General features: G+C 38.7%; 1 protein-coding gene across 1 annotated transcript in view; it reads left to right on the top strand.

The window, feature by feature from the left end:
* The window catches only part of SMARCA2 (SWI/SNF related BAF chromatin remodeling complex subunit ATPase 2), a 151,163-nt gene that overhangs the window by 54,228 nt on the left and 73,152 nt on the right, over nucleotides 1-23,783 (top strand). Inside the window, exons 18-23 of the mRNA XM_017883501.1 lie at nucleotides 821-867; nucleotides 3,239-3,405; nucleotides 9,440-9,603; nucleotides 15,001-15,228; nucleotides 18,872-18,949; nucleotides 23,486-23,704. Coding sequence (XP_017738990.1) covers nucleotides 821-867; nucleotides 3,239-3,405; nucleotides 9,440-9,603; nucleotides 15,001-15,228; nucleotides 18,872-18,949; nucleotides 23,486-23,704 — 903 coding nt within the window. The remainder of the gene's footprint in view (nucleotides 1-820; nucleotides 868-3,238; nucleotides 3,406-9,439; nucleotides 9,604-15,000; nucleotides 15,229-18,871; nucleotides 18,950-23,485; nucleotides 23,705-23,783) is intronic.

Here is a 23,783-nt window from a genome sequence, read left to right as displayed (position 1 = left end):
TTAGAATATGTAATCACCATTATTTTTATTGCTAATTTTTTCCACAATGCGTATTGTATTAGTCTGTTTTCATGCTGCTGATAAAGGCGTACCTGAGACTGGGCAATTTGTAAAGAAAAAAGGTTGAATGAACTCATATTTCACATGGTTGGGGAGGCCTCACAATCATGGCAGAAGGCGAAAGGAACATCTTACATGGTGGCAGGCAAGAGAGAGTGAGAGCCAAGTGAAAAGGGAAACCCCTTATAAAGCCACCAGATCTCATGAGACTTACAACCACGAGAACGGCTTGGGGGAAACCTTCCTGATGATTCAGTTGATTCCTCCAGGGTCCCTCCCACAACACACGGGTATTATGGGAGCTACAATTCAAGATGAGATTTCAGTGGGGACACAGACAAGTCCTATCACATGTATTTATATATACATATTAATTCTGATTTGCTTGTATTGTGCTCTTATAGTCTAGACTCTGAACTCCTTGAGTTCAGATCCACCCTAGGGAGTGGATCTCCAAAAACAACTATTGACTCAGCTATGGGCCAGTGGGTGCTCAGTGACTGTGTGATGGGTAAACTAACTCTGTTATCTGAGAGTCTAGAGACTAGAAGAAACTCACAGGATACATTTCTAGTGGAACAAAAGTCTGCATGCAATATACTGAATTTCTCATTCATTATATATGTAAGTTTTTTTGCTTATTCCTTAATTATTTTGTTTTAACTATAGAAATAGGTAGGATAACCTCACTAAAAGAGTAATCATTAAGTTAATAATTACATTTTTTTAAATCATTTTTTTCTCTCTCTCTCTTTTAAAGGAATCCTTTGCTGAACACCTAGGCTATTCAAATGGGGTCATCAATGGGTAAATCTCAAAATTTTTTTTCTTTTAAAAAAAATGTTGTTGGCCTTACATAAACTCCTCCTCTCTACAGTGTTTCCTCTTGTGCAAATACATACTTCCAGCCCTCTAAGTGCTCTTCAGTGGAGAAGTTAACCAAAATGATATCAGCATTCTCTTTTACTTTACTGGCATAAATTATTACTTGCCTTAAGCAAGTGGCTATTTATTCAAAGGACATAGATCTTATTTAATAGACTTAATAGTATCCTAGTGTTCAAAAAATGTTGTTCAAGTTTCAAAGGTTTGTTATTTATAACCAGAATTATAGCCTGGGCCTGAAGAGAATTTATCTTATTAAATTTCACATTGACATTTGACATTAATGTACATGAGAAGAAATTTCTCATCTGCTGTAAATGTTTACAGTTTTATAGTCATTTGTTAGAATATGGTCTATGTAAGAAATGTTTTTCATTAGCAATGGATGTTAAAGAGAATCTTGACTTGCAACAACAAAAATGAACACTGCCTTAACAGAATGTGTGTGTGTGTGTGTGTGTGTGTGTGTGCATGTGTGTGTTACAAATTTGAAAAATTTATTATTAGGATGTAGTCATCATTCTTGGATCCCAAGGGCAGACAGTTTCACTGGGCTAAGAACCAGGAACTATAACCTATCCAGAAGCAGTGCTGCTAAGCTTTCCCTGCCTCTTCTTGCCTCTCTCTTCTCTGCGTTCTGTGGTTACTCCTGCTCCCATCAGCTTGGCCAGGGTCACGTGGTGAAAACATGGCTATGGGGTATTTGGAGAACAGTTCTCAGAGTGGGGAATGGACATCAGGAAGACATACGTTTGAAAATGTGTCTGTTAGAAATAACATATCCTGTGTCATAAAATCAACTACCAGATGATACATTCCAGTACTATAGATTACAGGTGCACTGGCAAGTTTTCTAAACAGTATCGCCTAGAATTCAGTTTTAATTGTATAACACAGCCCTGCTGATAAAAGAAAAATAAGGGTGAACTGTAGAGGGAAAAGGCCCTACTTTAGCCTTTCTTCATATCGCAGCGTCTTCTGCATCTCATACTCCCATCGTGTTTTTGACTTGTACTTCTACAGTAATCCAAGACTCTTGTCCTCCCCCAGTCCATTCTTACACGATGTCCATAGTGATCTTATAAAAAGGTATGCCAGACCTCATCACTCCCCTGCTTAAAACCCATTGATGGCTTTTCATTGCATTTAAAATGAAAATGTTCAGTGTAGCTCATAGAGCCCTACCGAGTCTATTCCTCATCTCATCCTCCACCTCTCTGTCTTCATCTCCCAGTATTCTGTCCTCACTTCTGTTTAAGCCATGCTCACTGGTTGTTTGTTTGTTTTTCAATTTCTCAAATCCTTCTGTCTCCTTTACCCCTCAGAACCTTTATGCATGCTCTTTCCTCACCCTGGAATCTCCTCCTCTCCCCCCCCCCCAGTGCCCCCATTCTTCACCTAGATGCCTTTTTACTCATTATTTCAGGTTTTAGCTAAAATGTTAGCTCTTCAGGGAGGTCACCTCCGACACTCTAAACCAGTGGTTGGCAAACTTTTTCTGTAAAGAGCCAGATTGTGAATATTTTCAGCTTTGTGGGCCATAAAGTGTCTGCCACACCTGCTCAGCACAGCCTCTGTAGCATGAAAGCAGCCAGAAAACAGAGATGAGTGAGTGTGGTTGTGTCTGTTTTTATTTATAAAAACAGCAGACTGGGGCCAAAAGTTGCCAAACTGCTCTGATCTAAAGAAGGATCACATGTTGCTGTGGGTTTTCTCATTGGAACTTGTTATTTTTATAGTATTTATTATAATTTGTAATTACCCATTTAGTAAAATGAGACTCTATTTTGCTTATTATTATATGCATGGCTAGCACTGTACTTGGTACATAGTAGGTGATCAATAAGTATTTAGATGAATCTTAAGTGTCCTGAATTAACAATTTAAAAATGTATATAATTAATAAGGAAGTATTTACAGAAACATGGCATATATGCACTCACGTGCGTGTGTGTGAGAGAAAGAGAAAGAGCTAGGGCAAGGAGAAAGAATAAGTTGAGAGAAAGACTGTGAAAGTATTAAGAACATGAAAGTGGTTCCTTTTCTTTCTAGAACCTGTAATCATACCTAGTATATGCAATGCACTTTTCATGGGTTTTTATGAATATATTTTCTTTTTCTGCTAAATATTCTCATTGCTTTGGAGTTCATATTCATTCATTCATTCATTCATTTCACAGTCACTTATTGAATGTTTACTGTGTACAAAGGATTATATGAAAACAAAGCAATGCTGGATTTTCAAGAAGACAGAAGTAATACTGTCTTCTTGTTTTGCATTTTTTGGGTTCAGGGCTGAACTGTATCGGGCCTCAGGAAAGTTTGAGCTACTTGATCGTATTCTGCCAAAATTGAGAGCGACTAATCACCGAGTGCTGCTTTTCTGCCAGATGACATCTCTCATGACCATCATGGAGGATTATTTTGCTTTTCGGAACTTCCTTTACCTACGCCTAGATGGTAAGTGCATAAGGCATTAGGCTCAGAAGCCATACTACTGAAAATGAAGGGATAATGGGCACTTAGATCCATTCTCAGCCAAAAAGAAGGGGTAAAATTGAAGAATTGACTAGCAGCATCGGGTGCAATTTTTTGCATCCTTAAGCTTTAAATAAGCTGACCTCATTTGTGCAGCTGCATAGCCCACATATAAACCAACACAAATGAGTTTAGAGTCACTTATGAGTATCTAAATAAAATAAAATTAAACTAAACTAAATTTTGAAATCTTCCTTGCTCTTAAAATTGATTGTTACCTATGTGCCAAACATATAGAATACGTTGACACACCTTTACCTTTTTCAGTTAGAGGTATATTTTAAGGGGATAAAGGCTATGTCACTTTTCTTTGTAACAATACAATCATTCAGTTAAGATTATATTTACCATTAAAGCGCCTCTCTTTCTAAATAAGACATATCCACATATTATATTGTTAAGAGACGTGACTTCATTGTTTCCTGGATTTTGCAAGCTATGTAAAATATTTGCCTGGTTTTAAGAGTGAAATTTAAATACCATGTCCTAAAAATTAGTAAGAAAAAATATTAGTGGAAGAAAATATGATTTTAGGGATAATCCCTAAATTATTTTACGATTTGGATATCAGCCATAATATATTAGAGGTTGAAAGTATCAGCATTTATACACAATGGCAGGGCATAAATATGGCATTCAAAGAGTAGTAAGTAGGAATAGAAGTTAATTTACAGTCAGGATGCTATTTAATCCCTGGGTAGAAAAGAGGATACTACTAATACCGGTATTTATCTAATGCAGTATTACTATTGTTAAATGGGAAATTTAAGGTTTATGTTTCATTAAAAGACTTTATTTTCAATCCAACATTTTGTTTCCCTTTTGCCCTTAATTGAATGTAATTGGATATAAACCAAACTCAGACTTGCCGTATGTTCTCTGACTTAAGGTTTTAGGTGAATTCTCTTTATGGTCTGCCTCTTAGGGTATTATTAATTAATTTTCAAATTAATTATACCATTTGACAAACTTGATTATTTTTATTTTATTTTATTTTATTTTATTTTATTGTTTTTATTGAGACAGAGTCTCACTCTGTCACCCAGGCTGGAATCCAGTAGCATGATCTCAGCTTACTGCAACCTCCACCACCCGGGTTCAGGTGATTCTCCTGCCTCAGCCTCCTGAGTAGCTGGGATTACAAGCATGTGCCACCATGCCTGGCTAATTTTTGTGTGTGTATTTTTAGTGGAGATGGGGTTTCACCATGTTGCCCAGGCTGGTCTCGAACTCCTGACCTCAAGTGATCCACCTGCCTTGGCCTCCCAAAGTGCTGGGATTACAGGCGTGAAAATGGATTATTTAAACCCCTTTACCTCTCCCCTCCAAATTACTTAACCAATGAATGGTTAAGTAAATGTGAATTCTGAGTTCACAAATACAGTCCTATTAGGCACAGTTTTTCTCTGTTGGCAAATTTCCTTTATTGTCTCTTCTTCTTTGACTGGATCCCTGCCTCTGGAAAGAGGGGAAAATTCAGCACTCTTCCTTCAAAAGATAAACTGTCCTTTACCTGCTGCTCAAGTGAGGGGCTGTGGGGCTCTATTTTCCCCTGAACTGACAGCCCCACACAGGTGTCCTGGATAACTATCACTTGCTACTTTGTGGCATTTCATTTCCAATCTCAGGTCACTGAGGACTGCTCCTTTGGAATATTTGCATCTATCAGACTGGTAAGAGTGACTTCCTGGAAACAAATTGCTTTCACGTTTTCTTGTCAGCCTGAGAGGTTCTCTTTAATCATTTGTTGGCTGCTGTCCTTTTGTTATTAATAATAATAGTCACAACAGTTAACATGTATGGAACACCTACTCTGTGTGGGACTCTGGGCCAAGCATTTCATGTGCATTATTAATTTGATTTTCTCAATAAATAAGCTACTGTTACCCTGTCAACCAGTGTGCCATTATGATGCCCATTTAATAGATGAGAAAACAAAGGTATATGGTGAAACCAGGTTCTAACTTGGATCTCTTTGATTCCAGATTAGCTCAGTTTTAGCAGATCCAGAGAGGTATACCCCATCTCTGAAAATACAGGCTGCTTCTCTAGCTACAACTTTTTAAGCATGATTTTGAACTTATTTAAAATTTTCAGTTGAGTAATTGCAAACCACCATGCACTAGAGATACAGGATGGATGAACTATTCACTGTTCCTGCTCTCAGAGTCCTTACCATTAGGTGGAAGGAGACAGACAAGCAAATTGCCTAACATGTTACAGATGGAATTGAAAAGGCATATTTCCATAAGAAAGAGCAGCCATTCCTTTTAACGGTGGACAGAACTAATGGACAAACAATCAGTATACACACAGATAAGTTAGTACACACACTTCCGGCTGAACCCCTTCTGTCCCCATCCCACCACCCAATTATTAAAATGACTTCAGATTTTCACTCCTGAATTTGAAGTCTCAGATTTTGGCTTTAGGGGAAAAAAATCACTTGACAAGAGCTAAGCAGAAATTTTCTGCAAAGATTATGGTTGCATGAATAGATTTAGCTAATACTCCATTATAGTTTTGTTTTACTGGAAATGATTTTGAGTGAGAGCAAGTGGTGCTCTCTCTTGTTTTATCCCAGAAGACAATACTTTCTAAAAGTCACTGAAACTAAGTTAAAATTAGTCATCATGAAAGTCTGACAGTGTGTTCCTTCTGGTAAATTCTGTAATTTTCAACACACTTGCCCTATTAATTGTATTCTTATAATTGGTTATGTATCAAAGTCTGAAAGACCATGAAACTGATGGTAGTATTGAGCACATTAAATCTTGTGCCACTTGCAAAGAGTGTCTGCCTTTAGATAGACTCTTACATGGTGGTTTGACTCTCCCTGAACAATATTAAAAAGATTGCTGATGATCAGCAAAGATCTTGACTTGGAAATCTTTGACGGAAGTGGTTTTCTAGCAAATTCTAAACCTTGTGATGAGAAATGCCATTGTTTTGTATGAAAAATGACTTAATCTTTTTTATTGTTTTTTGTAATTTGTCAAGTTCCCAGCTATTTATACAGTTTATTTTATTTTATTTTATTTTATTTCATTTCATTCTATTTTGTTGAGACGAAGTCTCACTCTGTCGCCCAGGCTGGAGTGCATCTCAGCTCACTGCAACCTCCACTTCCTGGGTTCAAGCGATTCTTGTGCCCCACCCTCCCGAGTAGCTGGGATTACAGATGTGTGCCACCATGCCCAGCTAATTTTTGTATTTTTAGTAGGGACAGGATTTTATCATGTTGGCCAGGCTGGTCTTGAACTCCTGACCTCAGGTAATCCACCCACCTTGGCTTCCCAAAGTGCTGAGATCATAGGCGTGAGCCACCGTGTCTGGCCTATACAGTTTAAATACACACCAGATATATGGTTGGCCTATTTGCTTGAGGTATCTGGTATAGGGTCTGAAAACTCCTTTGACCAAATAATTTTATTTGGATATTCCTTTTGTTTTTCAGTGCTTTATTTGGCATGTAAGGTTATTTCATCCCAGTAGGCATTGGTTGTATTTATATCTTATGTTACTGGCGAGATCCACGTCTGTTCTGCCCACGTGCAGTAAATCAATCACTGTGACACAGGTTTTGCAAAGGAGAAAAGATTTACTCACAAGGGAACCAAGCAAAAAGATGGAAGAACAGCCCTCAACTCTACCTCCCTGAAGATAAGGCTTAGGGATATTTATGGGGTAAGGAAGTGGGGTGGTATAAGGCACAGGGAAAGGTGATTGGCAGTGGGGAAAAATGAAGTCACAGGTTCATTCTACACAAGCATAGCCGGGGTTCATGGTGTTTCCGAGGACATACATGCAGAAAATGGCAGTGTTAGCGTGATCTGATGGTGGAGTTCTTGGCTCTCCAACATCAAAAGGCCATCTCTTGGGCACTTGCGCTCAGGCCTAGTTTAAGGGTCAGTGGTGTCAACCAGTTTGAAGTGGACAGAGCTGGCCAAAGTTCCTGAAAAACAACTGAAGTAACCATTGCCATGGTGACATATGCATGTTATCTGTAAAGTAGCCAGTGAAGGTCAAGTTTGAGCATTCAGCAGCAAGACCTTCAGCTACTGCAGCCTTCAGCTTCACGGAAAAGAGAAAACAAAAAGAACAAAAAGCAAGAAACCCAAAGCATGCAGGGCAGGCAGACCTGATGAGATTAACTGTTTGGGTTCATTAATCCATGTGATTATCAGCTGGTTCATTTTCAGTTAATCAAAAACGGTTGAACTTCTATCCCGAGAGGATAGATGTGTATAGTTTTTGTACCCAGTTGTCAGAAACACAGATGCCATGATCTCTTCTTTCCCCATTTTAGAAGGAATTTTTGGTTTCTGTGGCTTTTCATTCAGTTTAAGGCAGAGGAGAAATATGTGAACCATTAATCCATGTGAGTAATTTTAAAAAAAATTCTTACAAAGATGATAGAGGTTTCACGGCAGAACAGAACATATCTTCCATTAGCATCGTGAACAGATAGTTCACCATGATCTCAGAAAGCCAATTCTGAAAATAAAAGAAAAAAGAGCCCCACACTGGAAAGCTCACTCATCAAAGCATGTTTAGTGCTCCTCCTCCAAAATCTAAACTCAGACAACTGATTGTGTCGGACCTCACCAGTTCACTAAACTCGAAACCTAACGTAGAAAGTAAATTGGGTCTAAAGAATGTGACTCCATTAAATGAGGAGAGCCCCCAAACTCCTCATTCCTAATCCTTGTTTGCTGTATGCAGGGAAGTGATTTGTCTTCTCCCTCCTCAGGAGGGCATTTGTTATTTTTATTAAATGTGAAAAACAGATTGTCCCCGATTTTGAGAACTTGGCCCTCATAGTAACTTGATTCATTAGCTGTAGTCACTTAAATGTTTTAATCCTCTGAAATAAATTGCTGGTATGTTTTCATCCTTAAAAAAAGAACAACATGGAAGAATAATATTTGAATAGCAGCCGGTCAGGGACTATCATGTAACATGCATACATATTTCCTAACAACCTAAAGCCTTTTTTCAAAATTCAGCGTCTAAGTGTTTCTGGTGAAATATGTTCAGATGGAATACCGGTTTTTTTTTTTTTTTTTTTTTTTTTCCTCCCCTTCATGAACTTGCACTTCATGAAATGGCTGGGTAAATACATTACACATACATAATATGTGATTGAGTGGCTCATCCAAAATGCAAGAATGCCCCAAAAGTGAGCACCAGACTCTAAGGTTTGGTCCTCTCTGCTTATTGACTCTTTTGGAGCCTCCTCAGACCCCATGGGGCAAACCACACCCAGGTTTTTAACATGCTGCTCTGTTTAGTTGGTTTTGAACTCAATAGAGCAGGATGTTAATGTGAGAAACAGACTAAGAGATTTCTTGTTTTTTGTTGGGGGGGATTATTGTGGCTTTAAGTCTTGCTAAAAAGGATAAAATTATTCCATTTGCAAAAAAAAAAATTTTCATTCATAATTTATGTTTTATCAAACGGACCATACTTCAATCGAAACGGTAAAGCCTTAGTAAAGAACTTTCCTTTTTTTTTCTATTTTCTTGGCATAAAAAGTCCTTGCTTTAATGCCTATTGGCAAAGTTTCTTCAAGCCATTATTACAGTTTTAAGTGCACGTGTGTGTGTGAGTGACAAGAGGGAGAGAGAGGAAATGTGTGTGTTCTTAAAATTATTTGTTGTTATGAATCACAGAAATCCAAAACATGTTTTCAATGTTTTAGGTGAAAGTAAGGATTTTGTAAAATGTGTAAAGTTACAAAGATGCCTCGTCAGAAATGTTTAAGCTCTATCTTTTTTTTGTAATTGCAAAATGTTCAAAGTTTTTTTCCAGAAGTACAAAGCCCTGGAAATTACCTCATCAGTGTTAGGAGGAGTCTGGGTATATTTCTCGAAGGAAGCAAGCTTTTTTGTCTCGTTCTGTGCCATTTTCAGACAAGAATTAATTGGCAAATTAATTTTTCTGATCCCCTTAGGCACCACCAAGTCTGAAGATCGTGCTGCTTTGCTGAAGAAATTCAATGAACCTGGATCCCAGTATTTCATTTTCTTGCTGAGCACCAGAGCTGGTGGCCTGGGCTTAAATCTTCAGGCAGCTGATACAGTGGTCATCTTTGACAGCGACTGGAATCCTCATCAGGTCTGTATGTCCCACTCGGGTGTCCAGGCCTCCCTCTGGAGAGCAGCTAAAAGATGATCAGTTTCATTATTCACATTTACGGGACAGAGCAAATATCTAAACGAGTGGGCCGGTGCTTTCTTGGAGCCAATTCTGGCTGTTTTCTCATCTCCCTTAGAGCATAGATACGAGGTCCCACATATGCCTTTGAAGAGCTGAAGTTTGAGGTAGAAAAACTTAGTTTCTGCTTAGTTTTAATCCCATCTCTTGGGATTGCCATTGAACAAAGTATATTTAATGAAGGATAAATCAAAAATGTTGTAAAATCATAGCAATAAGAACAATAGCAACCATCATTTATGAGCCTCTTAATCTGTGTCAGCCTCTTGGGCATTTTTTCATTCAGTTTCACAACAACCCTGTCAGACAGTTAATATGATTTGAATCTTTGCAGTCAAGGAAACTGAATCCTAGGCAGGGTAAGTAACTTCCCCAAGGCCAGTTAGTATTATGGTAGTTAACCTTTTATTTTGTGTTTTGTTTAAAGTCATCATCAAAACATATTCTAATGAGCATTTATTGTTGTAAAGCTCTTTTAGCCAGGTAAGTTCAGGGCTATCCTATTAAAGCAGTACTTTGATTTTTTTTTTTTTCAATTGAGTGGGTCTCTTATGGCACTGGTTTTCTAAATTACTCTGGGAGGTGAGGCATCTGCCTGTAGGATATTGGGTACGATGATACTGGTCAAGTTTTGATTCATACTGGAGCAAATGTTGAATTCAAAACAGTAAAAATGAAGACCAGGTGTGGTGGCTCATGCCTGTAATCCCAGGACTTTGGGAGGTCGAGGCAGGAGGATTGCTTGAGTCCAGGAATTTGAGACCAGCCTGGGCAACATGGTGAAACCCTGTCTCTACAAAAAAAATACAAAAATTAGCTGGGCACAGTGGCACTTACACCTGTAGTCCCAAGATCCTCAGGAGGCTGAGGTGGGAGGATTGATTGAACCTGGGAGGCAGAGGCTGTAGTGAGCTGTGATTGTACCACTGCCCTCCAGCCTGGGCAACAAAGCAAGACCATGTCTCAAAAAAAAGCAAAAAGAAAATGGCAACTCTCACATAGGAGTATGAATTCTACATCAGCTTTTCGTAGGCTCCTTACTGAGCCCTGGTTTTCTCAACAGTAACACTATCTCACTGGGTTGCGAAGATTGAGCGGCAATGCCATATAGCGTCACTTTTGGCAGGAAATACAGTTCAGGGGTACATTAGGATTCTAAGGGAGCTTTTAAAAAATATACATGCCTGCTTTCTGTTCCCTCCCACTCCACCCTAGTTTTCTTATTCAGTGGAGCTAGGTGCTTCCTTTGAGCACTCCCAGGAGATTCTGAAATAGATTCTCATACAGATGAGGACCACTGATTTAAAGACTCAACTGTGGGTCCAAACCACCAACACTGGGCCATTGCGTGTACTTACCATTCTCTGTAGGTGAATAAATTAAGGCGACTATTAAAATTTTCTTATCTTGAAAAGGATTGGGAACCACCAGCACAGAATATATTAGTTCTAAGTCTTCAGGAAATATGGTTACATATTTTTATAAATATATAAAAGTGTTTTATTCCAAGGCTCAGGTAGAATTTATATTGATGTGAGAGATCTGCAGTTTTCCTTTTTGGCATTTTGGATTCAGTATTTCTTCCACAAACATTTATTGAGTGTCTGTTATGCAGCAGGCACTGAACTAGGCTGGGTATCTAAGGGGGAGGAAGGAAGATGTGATGTGACTCCTTGACTCCCCTCCTCCTGGTGTGCTCAATGTGATTGGATGTTTAGATTATCCTTCTTGCTGGTACCTAAGTATTGAGGACCATCTGTAGGTGAATGGAGAGTTTGTTTGTATTCTGTCTTCGGAGGTAAGCATTTCCACTGACTCTTAGGTGTTTACCTTCACTGGCACAGTATAAATTCTAAAAGCCACTGTTCTAGGAAATGCTAATTTAACCTGGAAAATAACTCTGGAACATCTTTATGATGTTCTACCCCACCCCACCTCTCATTTTTTTTTTTCATTCTTTCTCTCTAGCTCTGTTAAAAACTTTGAGTTCTAGAATCAAAGTAAATTACAGTAACATGAAATAGTTCCCTCTTAACTACACGTGAACTAAAGCTTCGGCAGCAAAACACAGGATCCCAGATTTTCTCTGGTTAAATTTACCACAGGACCCTCACACTGGGCCTCTGCAAGTATTTCTAGCTGCCATAGGTAGATTTGCTTCCACCTGATTGAATAAACTGAGCTGACCAGATTTTTCATCTGTCACTGAACATGACCATTAGTTTGGTCAAATTTTCTTTTCAGGAATCAGTGATTTTAAAGTGATAAAGATCCATCTGAATTTTCATTTAAAAGGTACAGAACTCTACTAAATATTGTTAGGCACTTTGCAGACCTCACCTCAAGTAATCCTCAGAATATCTTATACATAAGGAAACCAGTCAATGTTAGCTTGCTCATGAGCGCCCCATCAGGATCATTCACACCCATGTCTGTTTAGGTTTCAGTTTGAATCCTGGGTTTGAGCTCTTTCTACCTTGCACCCTTGCATATAGATTGCACAGCCCCCAAAATGAAAATTGTGGAGGTGTTTTTATCAGGTTAATTTCAGCATGCATTGAAGAAAAATTTCGGTAAGTATGCATTATCATATTGAATCAAAATTAAGGGACATTGGTGAAAATAGGGGATTAATTTGACATAGGTTGACAGATGGCGGCCTTAATGTTGCTAATTGAGGACCCTACCTAGAAGCAAAAATAGAACTCAGGATTGTGGAATTAACAAAAAAATCACTACAGGTTGCCAAGACTCTTATTTCCAAACTGTTGATTAGAAACGTGGTTTGGTGCTTGTGTTTTTTACCCATGGAGCTGCAACTCTGTTGCTATTACGGAATGGTCAACCACATTTAGCTTGCAGACCCTCTTCTCAGATCAGGCTCTTAGCTTCGAGTATTATCAGACCTAAGTCAGTGTGATGAAGTTTCAGACCACCTAATTGAGATTTTAGAAATATTGAGTAATCCATCCAATAATTACAGCCCTTCTTTGTCACAATATTTCCCCCCACACGTCAGCTTAGAGACTCACAAGCTCACATTGCATTACACTTCTCCACCTAGAAATATTAGCTTTCGTGACCTTCCAATTAGATGGGTGATCTGAAACACCAACATCACTGCCACCACCACCAAACAAAACTAATTGCAGCAAATTCCCAAGGATTCTGTAATGTCTTACCTTGTTCGTATGTTGTCTATGTGCCCTGCTTCCTCATCTACTCTTTTCATATTCTGCTGCCCCCTGCAATTAGTATTTTTGTGGTTTTGTCAGCATCTTCTTGGACAAGGGTCAGCAATCTACTCCTCACGGGCTCAGTCTGACCTGCCACTTATTTTTGCACCTCTGCAGGTGAAGAATGGTCTTCACTTTTTAAAGTATAAATTAGAAAATGGTGGGAAAAAAGAATATCAGCCTTCTGGTGAGAACAGTTGTTCAATTTTTGCTTCTGGGCCAGACAGCCTAAAATGTTTACTAGTGCGCCCATTTTAGAGACTGTTTGTTGGCCTCTGTTCCAGGAGATAGTGAAAAGCCTGATGACACAGAGCTTGTCATCTTGACTGCTGTTAGCAGTTCTGGTGAAGATATGTGGAGAGGGACGGTTGAACTAAAAGCTTAAAAAGGAACTTTAGGGTGTTTTAGAGTTTTTTGTCCCCTTTGGATTTGAATGATCCACCTCACAGTCTCCTCTTTAGAAAATAATCTAATATAGATGGGTCCCAGCTGTTCTCATGGCTTAGCACTATGATATTGATGTTAACTTATTCAGATATCTGCCGAGGAAAAACTTTTGCCTAATTGGCTACTTAATTTTAAAGGTCCCTGCAGCAAAAACAAATCTCCAGGGCAACCTTTTGCCTGCTGCCTTCTTGTGCTACAATAGGTGACCAGGAGACTTGTCTGGTCAAGAAGACAGGTTTACAGCTGTTGAGCATCAGCTCTGTACAAACTATGGTGCCAGGGCTGTGGGATACAGAAAACAGACCTTTGCCCTAAAAATCTATACAGTCTAATGGGAGACATGTGTAAACAACTAATTAGCATCAGTCCAGATAACATCACCTGGACCACAATGAATAAAAGCCATAGGCCAAGAAGTTTTTATTATGTAGCTGTAAAATTAGGTAACTCTGCTTCATGGGCTCATGAAGGTTTTTATTTAAAGATTTCATTAAAGCTTTTTTCTTATTATTAATATATGAGTAACATTTAAAGCAGAAAAAAACAAAATGTAAGCAAAGTGAAGAAAATGAACTAACACCTATAATCTTATCACCTGGAGATTTATGTTGTTGGCATGTTGGTGTTTGTCCTCCTACCTGTTTCTTGATATAGATAAATGTGCACATGTAAGATCAGAATGCACATGGTTCTTTTTAACTTGTTTTCACTTATAGCTTTGTGTCATTAAATCTCCTACAATGTAATTTTTATGATACTTTGTTGATACGTACATATAGTAGGATACTATAATTTATTTAACCAATTCATTATTGTTGAATGTTTAATTCTTTTTTAAAAATAAAAATTAGAGATAACAAATTATTCTGAGAAGGTACATCCTTATTTCTAAATCTTTGTGCATAGCTATGATTATTTGTTTAGGATACATTTCCAGAAGTGGTATTTCTGAGTCAGAGATGTAGACTGTTTTAACGCTTCTAATAGGTAGTGACAAATTTCTGTCCCCAAAAGTTCACCAGTTGACTACCCAACTAGCAATCCTTTTCATTTCCCAAATTGAAGACTGAGTCTTTGATAAGGTTAGGTTCTAGGAAATTGACTACCTGAGCAATCACTGTGTGTGTATGTGTGTGTGTGTAGTAAGATGTATGTATGTATAATACCTGAATGTACAACAACTCAGTGATATTTTTAAAATAATCTTCAACACATCACACCAAAGAAAAGGCGTTTCTGGCAACTTAAGGTTAGTTGTAGGTGATATGTAAGTCATAATTCTGACATTGGATATTGGTGTCTTGTTTTATGTTTTAGATAGGGACTAAATCTGATGGGGAACCTAGAGATACATAAAAACAATATGATAACCTGGATTTCAAAACCTGAGATTTATTTCAGTTGGCTTGGTTAATTTAAACCCAGGTTTCTTCAACTAGGAATGACATTGAATTTTTCCAAACGTAGCTTGCGTATTTTTAAAATGTAAGCAAAATCTTGCTTTAGCGAAGGTGAAATACATAACCCTTCCATATTTCCCTCTGGGGTGGGGTCTGGTTTGGGATTCCTATGCCAAGCATCTCAGTCCTCATAGCATATTGTTCCCCCCAAACAGGATCTGCAGGCCCAAGACCGAGCTCACCGCATCGGGCAGCAGAACGAGGTCCGGGTGCTGAGGCTCTGTACCGTGAACAGCGTGGAGGAAAAGATCCTCGCGGCTGCAAAATACAAGCTGAACGTGGATCAGAAAGTGATCCAGGCAGGCATGTTTGACCAAAAGTCTTCAAGCCACGAGCGGAGGGCATTCTTGCAGGCCATCTTGGAGCATGAAGAGGAAAATGAGGTATTACAGAAAGCCCCAAGTTTATGAAATCAAACAGTGGCCTTTTGTCTCTGAAGGACTAAGAATAATCCCTTTGTTTAAAGAACTTCCTGGGCTGGTGTTAATGAAAATGAATAAATAAACTGCTGTTTTAGATCCCAACCACAGAAAGCCTCTGAAAGTTATCCAAAATGAGTGTCTTAAGAGTTATTGCTGGAGGAACCTCAAGGCTTGGCCTGTGGGTGCTCCCTCCTTTTTTCCGGGGTAGGAAAACCAGCTGCTTTATTGTACCATCAATGCTGCCTTCTGTAGGGCAGATGCAGAACTGCAGAGAGGGTACTTTAGGGACAAAATCAGCCGGACGAGACAAGACATAAATGGAACAGGGCTTCTTTCTCCCATCCTCCAGAGCCCTCTGTCTCTTTTGCCTTTTGATCAGGGATTGCAGAGCCTGACGTGTTTGTAGGACAAACCTTCACAGCCATCTTCTGCCCATTTAGCTATACTTGCTCTTGGAAAGCATGACCTTAACCTATACTTCAAATTTTTCTTTAAGAGCTGTCTGAAGGTCGGGAAAAATACTGATTGAACAGTCTTTATTTGTCAGGGTTGTATGAAGAATGTATTGATGAGGTTTTTATTAGGGGAATGTTGGGTTGTCATTTGTATTATTTTTAGATTGCCAGCGTTAGTAATTTTATAATATTCATTCCAAAATGGATTTGAAATAGATTTTTAAACATATGTATATAGTGTAGCAAACTACAGAATATCAGCAGCAGTCCTTACCATAAAACTGACTGGGGATGAACATATTTTTTGTGTGTGCCCATACTTATAAATTGAAGAGTAAGTTTACCTTACATATTCATGTGGAATACTGTTTTCATTGCATATATTAGATATAATTTGATTTTTGCCTTAAATAGGATATGTGTTTTTTCAGTCTTCTGTAAATTATGAACCTGAGTCTTTTAAAAGTCTTATAAACAAACACTCCTCAACTTACAATGGTGTTATATCCCGACAAACCCATCATAACTTGAAAATATCAGGACATGGCCCCATCTTAAGTCTAGTGGAGTACTGAATGTGCATCCCTTCTGCACCATCATAAAGTCGAAAAATCCTAAGTCCAACCATTGTTAAGCCAGAGACTGACTACACATATATATATATATATATATATATACACACACACATATATATATATATACACACATATATATATATACACACATATATATATATACACACATATATATATATACACACATATATATATACACACACACACATATATATATACACACACATATATATATACATATATATATACATATATACGTGTGTGTATATATATATATATATATTCTGAAATGAATCTACATGTGAAGTAGAGCTTGATATTTAAAGGAATCCTGAACTGAACCCATTTGCAAATTGAAGAGCACTTTTGTATTATGCCTCCTAATTTGTCGGTCTTATATTTTTGATTAGCTATCCACTGAGTTTCATGAAAATGATGAAAAATACATATGCACATGCACTCACGATCCACGCACATTTGAAAAATTTTTATCTCAAATAATTTATAATTTCTGATTCTAGAAATTGAATATTTGATACAGATATGGAGTCAGATTGTCAGGTGATTTTTTGTTGTTGTCGTTTATACACTTGGACATTTCCAAAAGAACAATATGGCGAATGATCTATACTGTGACAAAGCAGATGTGAGCAGAGCTGACACTCAGCCTGTCGTCTCCACTACATTTTTGCTTATTTGTTTTGTGTAGGCCTTGTGAAAATAGTACCTGGTCTGGTTGAGAATCAAGGAAGCCTAGAGTTTTCCAGCCTTCCTAAGCTGCAGGGAGATGCTGATCTCTCCTGGGCCCGAGGGCTGCCAGGTGGGGCCTGAAGTGCACTCCCCTCCCAGTTGTCCTGCCAGCAAGGCTAGCTGTGAGCAGCCTTGCTGAGGCTCCATGTCCCTTCTTGGCTACCAGTGTGTCAGACAAATGTTACCATTTTCAGGGGGGCCTGTGTCCTCATGTAAAGATGTTTGAAAACACTGAGAGACTGCCGTCAAAGGCTCTGGTCCTGAAAGATCAGGACAACGTAGGCTGGCATCACCGTGGTTGACGTGACCATGAAGTGCTGGGGCACAAAGAACCCAGGAAGATGCATTGTGCACTTCCAGCCATTTGGTTTTCCATGAAGGTCATAAACAGGCAGGTTTCTTGCCACTTTACAAGAGAATCTTTTCATCTTGGGCTTGCGGTCGTCTAAGCCCCTCATTGTACAGGTGATGAGAGGATAATGTGTGGTTCTAGAAAGAAAGTAGGCAAAGCGGGACATCTGTTCACCAGAGGAGACATTACCAGATATTTTGTACTGTGAAGTCTGAACCCACTCCCAGCTAGTCTGTGTCTTTGTCAGATGAAATGTGATATTTAGACAAATTGACTGTAATCAATCTGGAGGTGAACTAGAATAGGTTTTTCAGAAGTAATTATCTTGAATTGTAGATTTTTTACTTTATTGGATTGCATTCATTTCTAACACTTATTAAGTTCCTGCAGTGCGAAAGGCGTTATCTTGGGAGCCGACATAGTCATCTCCTTTGAGCCGCTAGTACACTCATACTCTTTCTCTAAAACAAGTTGCCTCTTTTTGAACATATAGTTTGTGAAATTGGATGTTTGAAGTTCCGTATTTTCCCCTTTCTTCCCTCAGCTGATACACTGAAATTCCCCATTTGATTTTTAACAAACCTACTCAGCATATTATAAAAATAACTTGGGAAGATAAGTCCTGTAGCATATGCCCAACTTTTAGAATCATTTTTTGAAAGTGTAGAAGTCATCCCATAACATTGCTGAAAATCCTGAGAACTGTTGGTTTCTGAGGAATTAGCAGAGAGATAATGTACCTTTGTTTGACATAATATAAAATGAAAATTTTAGCCCATATGTAATTGCTTTCTCTGCTTCATTTAAATTATTTTAATTAAGTATAATTTTGAGGGATTTTTTTTGCTACTGATACCTTTTTAGTTATCCCATTCATAGCTCCAATCATCAACAATAATAATGCCCAAAGAAATATATTAAACACACTTCAAAGGCTATATATTTGGCATATATATGTGGTTTTTATCATCTTAGTGCCTAGTAACAAGGTTTCCCATACTTATATTTTTTGTAAGGATTTGAAAATAAGCATTTATATTTGGCATAAGGTAAATGGAGTTAAAAGAATTAATGTCAGGTACTTTTTCATATGGATTTCCTTATTAAAATCCTACATCCCCCTGTGAGGTAGATGTCATACCCATATGACCAATGAGGTCACTGAAGCGGGAAGACATGAAGTAACTTGTTTTAAAAGTAACAGAATCAAGATACACACCCAGGAGAACTCGTATTTCTTATAGTGCACCACGTTTCCACCCTGAACAGATTTTGCTCTGGGAAGATGGTTTTAATAGCTCGTAAAATAAAAATGGCAAGTACTAAATCCAGCAACCCCTTCCCTTTTCTTTCTGGCTTGAGAAATGGGACTCCTCTGGTCTGGAGGACAGATCACTTACTTGTTTGTACCTTGCCCCAGCTGTCCAGGCTCTCTCCTAAAACCTGTTAAATCACTTTGTTTTTAACCCCAGGAAGAAGATGAAGTACCGGACGATGAGACTCTGAACCAAATGATTGCTCGACGAGAAGAAGAATTTGACCTTTTTATGGTAATGTTACAGAAAATCATGAAAACAAATGCTTTATTCCCCTGCCCTTTTTTCTGTTAAGTAGAATGTCTGGAGCCTGCGTGCCTGGCAGAACTTCATTCGTAAAGCCTATGCCTTTCCTTCAGTTCAGAGGCTGCAAACTGGCTGGAGTTAGCCTGCAGACATATTTTGTTTGGCCCATGCAGCGTTTTTTAAAATTTCCCATTCATTGCCAACATAAAAAAGAATCCTGATTTCTGGCTTCTCTTGAAAAATGAGATTGGGCAGTACCAGGCCCACATCTTTGTGTGGAAACAGTTGGCCAGGGCTGAGTAGCAGCTGCACTCTCTGGACAGGCCTTGTGGTCTACAGCTTACCACAAACCCCCTCCTGCTCCCAGTTCGTTTCTAATCCCAGGCCAATGTCATTCAGGAAGCCTACCTGGCTCCTATAGGCATTGGAACTTACCATGTCCTTACAGGATCAAAGCAAACATGCTCCTTAGGGAGATAGGTGGACAACAGCAGCTAAAACAGCACAGGTGTGCCTCTTCAAATTGTTGACGAGAGGCTGCTTAAATGAATGGGAACCTTGAAGGTGTGCATAAAGGTGTAGCCTTCATTTAAGGATCAAAACCAGTTGGATTTCCCTCCAGTATCTTCAATCATTTTTATCTTCATCAAAGACTGATTACAGAGGGAGTAAATAGAAACCATAACTTTGGTGGATGAATGCTGCAGAACCCTAAAGTTAGAGGCCCCAAATTTGAGTGCCATCAGATCTTACATGAGTAATTTGCATGTGTGAAGCAAGTGGGCAGAGGTAGGTGTACTGGAGATGCTTTGTCTATGGGAGCACAGAGCTGCAAGGTAGAAATGTGAGACCTGTGTCGCCAGAAATGACAAATTTTCAAGGGGAGCTGGAAGTATAGTCTTTTATATGTGATCTCTAGATTTTAAAACATTGCAACTAAATTCAACTTTTTAAGTCATTATATAACACTGCATGCCAAACAAAACACAACTGTGGGCCAAATATGATCCACAGGGTTTGCAATCTCCACGTTTTTAGCCGAGACAGAATGGAACTCTAGCAGTTTGGAGAGGCTTATGTTATTTTGGGGTTTTGTGTGTGTGGCTTTTTTTCTGGGAACATTGATTGTATATAATGATCCACAATAAAAAAATACATACTTCTTTCTCAGAAAAAGGCAGGTAGCTGTGGGAATAATTCCTAAACTGGAATATGCACTTCCCTTTCTCCCTCCATCCCCAAAATGAACCACCCTTCCCAAGTAAAGCTATTTCAGAGAGGAATGGCAGTAAGAAAGACTTAACAGCATGGTCAATGTAGGGCATTCATAAAATCTAAATTTCTTAACTCACACTGGTCACCATAATCCAAGATGACAATATTCTCTATTTAGGGAGTTTAAGGATACACATCAGAAATAGACATCCTCTCTCTCCTTGAAGAACTAATTAAAAGGCAGGTTACTGGGGAACACCCAAGCAAGAGGCCCTCAGGTGATCACTCTTAGGCAATAATTCAGCACTGCTAAAGCCTCAGATACTCTCAAGACACTGGAGAGGACAAGCTGCTTGCCATTATACAAATTAGATTAGGCCCAGAAATGGAGAATTCCATCAGCACCCCTGAAGTAAGGGGGTAAGTGTACTTTTCTGCCTTACTTTGGGCTCTTTGTAGAAATTGAAAACCTCAGAAACAATCTGAATGTCTCGGAAGGCACAGCCTTCTTTTAACTTGGGACTATTTTACCACTCAAAGAACAGGCTTGTAACACAGGTGAGGCTGGCTAGGGAACACTTTTTGTAGGCACTTGGATTTTGTGAATTTTCTGCTTGTTTCTTAAAGGCTGGCTTCTATTTTGAGGATTAGATAGATTTTAGGTTTGGTTTAGTTTCTTCTAATCCACTGGCCGCCTTTCGCCAGTTCACTATTCCTTAGCATCTCTACCTGGGGGCGGGAAATAAAATTTGAATCTATATCAGCTACAGTTTAAAAAGTTTGGTGAGAAACAAGAATGGAATGTGAGCTAGGATAAATCTATGGATTTTAAATATTTAAACTCTTTATTAGAAAAGAATGAGTTCTCTGTAAAATTAATGCAAACTTATTTGATTTTATATCATAGACGCTGTGGTTTACGCGTGATAAGCAGTTTCTTTAAAATAAAACCTTTTTTAAAAAGCATGTCTTGCTTTCTCCTTCTCAAAATGTAACTTCAGAAAAAGTTATCTTTTATACCAATTACTTAGGAATTTTACCAAAAAGATCTTTGGCAGCTCAAGATATGCACCTGAAACATTTTGCTAACATACAAACATTAAGCTTGTAGATGCTATGTTCTCTACAAAGGGAAAAGTGCTTTTAAAACTAATTGTACTTGTAAGTATAAGGTTAATAATCAGATCTCAAGACCAATTATTCACAAAGTAACTAAATAGTAAGTTTGACTTTTGCCTTAATGTTGACTTAAGATTCTTTATTGGTATTTTGTGGGTAGAAATCTCTAGGGAGAGATGCAGTTATTAAGACTTTAAGCTTATCTTATTTAATCGAATCTGCCTTTCCTAAAAGAAAAAAGAAACAAGTGCATAATTTTCTTTTCTGTCAGAAAAGATTTATTTTCTCAATTGTGGACAAATATATTAGCAATAATAATGCCTATAGAAATATATTGATTAAACATACCTCAAAGGCTATTTTTTGGCATAGATAATAGTAGCGGTAAAACCAAAGACTGAAATGACAATATTTTGTCATCTCGGTATAGGACATTAACAAAAAAGTTTTTTTCTTACTAGCTATCTAATAACTATTAGGAGGTTGCCTTATGAAACCCCTCTTTAGATACTGCTGTAAACAAGGCAACCTCTGTGTGCCAATTTTGAAGGTTTGGTGGATCCCATTTCTGATACCAAAGCATTAGAAGACAGGATTAAGCATCGTGAGCTAATTATAGCACATGACAGAGCAGGGTGCCCACATTTATCAACCAATGGGACTTCACCCGTCTCCCAAGCCTACCAGATTCTGGAAATGTAATGACTTCCAAAAATGTGGAAGAAGCATAGTTTAAAGGGCTTTGACCACTAATTTTAAAACAGGTTCTAAGGCTGGGCGCTGTGACTCAAGCCTGTAATCCCAGCACTTTGGGAGGCTGAGACAGGAGGATCACGAGGTCAGGAGATCGAGACCATCCAGGCTAACACGGTGAAACCCCATCTCTGTGAAAAAATTACAAAAAAAAAAAAAACTAGCCGGGCGAGGTGGCAGGTGCCTGTAGTCCCAGCTACTCGGGAGGCTGAGGCAGGAGAATGGCGTAAACCCAGGAGGCGGAGTTTGCAGTGAGCCGAGATCGTGCCACTACACTCCAGCCTGGGCAACAGAGCGAGACTCCATCTCAAAAAAATAAATAAATAAATAAAAATAAAATAAAATAGGTTCTAGAGGTCATATTTGGGTATGCATAGATATTTATTTACATTTTATCAGTTTTAGCTTTTAAGGAAACGTTATATTGAATCCCGATTTCAGTACGGTAGAACCAAAGGAAAAGGGAAAAGGTAAATAACAATGATTGATGGTCCATTTCATTGTGGAAATGACACATCTAGCTAGTGTTTATACAGAACTAATGTTGATGGAAATGCAGTGGCAGATTATTTTTTTAAAATCCATCATATTGTTTAGTTATAGATTAAAGCCAAGTGTGTGGCCCTAAGTTTATTTACAAGTCAACTGGATTATTAAAAAGAGAGAAGGTGGGGAAGTAGGCATTTTGAAGGCTCTGAAAGGAAGCCATTTCGCTTACAACTAGACCAGTTGGAAGGCGATTACCTCTGAGTTCTGTCTCTCTATGGTATAATACTTTTGTAAGAGCCCAAAGTTTAAAATGTAAAGAATTCAAGAGCATTCCTCCCATGAGCAGTGCCCACAAGGTATTGAAAATTTAGTATATTCATGGCCAATGGACTAGTGAAACCATTTATGTCTCTTCCACATGTCCAGCTGTGGTTAGCTATTCTGTAGTGCTACCTTGGGTCACCTTTTTTTTTTTATTCCTGATTGTTCAATTCAAAACACAACCCCTACTGAATAAAAGGAACCTTTCTTAAAGATCTTTCTTTTCTATACTCAAAGAATAAGTTTCTTCCAGGGAAGCAATGAGGTGTATAGCCAAGAGGTCATATTTTAAAAATGCATTCCCAATTTGAATTTTCCACTATTACTTGAAAGAGGAAGCTTTGTACACACACACACAGACACACTAAGAAAAGGAAATTCTTAAAGAGTACTTTTTAAATGTGTGAGTAAGTTTCAAAAGATGGGTACAGAGGAAGGGAAGGGATTTTCCTTAGTGGAATCTCTCCCTAGATATTTAGGGATGAGCTAGAACAAGTCAACCAGGATGAGAGAGGTTGAAAGGGACCCTGTAGCCATAGGGAATGACTTGGGGAAGTTGGATGTACTGTAAAGTCTGTACCATACAGAAGCCCTGACTTTCGGTGACCCTCTTATTAATGTCTCCAGCGGATGGATATGGACCGGCGGAGGGAAGATGCCCGGAACCCGAAACGCAAGCCCCGCTTAATGGAGGAAGATGAGCTGCCCTCCTGGATCATTAAGGATGACGCCGAAGTAGAAAGGCTCACCTGTGAAGAAGAGGAGGAGAAAATATTTGGGAGGGGGTCTCGCCAGCGCCGTGACGTGGACTACAGTGACGCCCTCACAGAGAAGCAGTGGCTAAGGGTGAGTGTGGCTTTTCTAACCTGTTCTCACTAGGTGGAGTGTTTTTGGTGGCTTGGAGAAACTAGGGGCCTAGAGCTGG

This window comes from Rhinopithecus bieti, unplaced genomic scaffold (assembly GCF_001698545.2).
Source record: "Rhinopithecus bieti isolate Rb0 unplaced genomic scaffold, ASM169854v2 scaffold_641, whole genome shotgun sequence".
NCBI classification, from domain to species: domain Eukaryota; kingdom Metazoa; phylum Chordata; class Mammalia; order Primates; family Cercopithecidae; genus Rhinopithecus; species Rhinopithecus bieti.
Note: the sequence above shows the minus strand (reverse complement) of the source record. Positions and strands in the feature narration are given on the sequence as shown.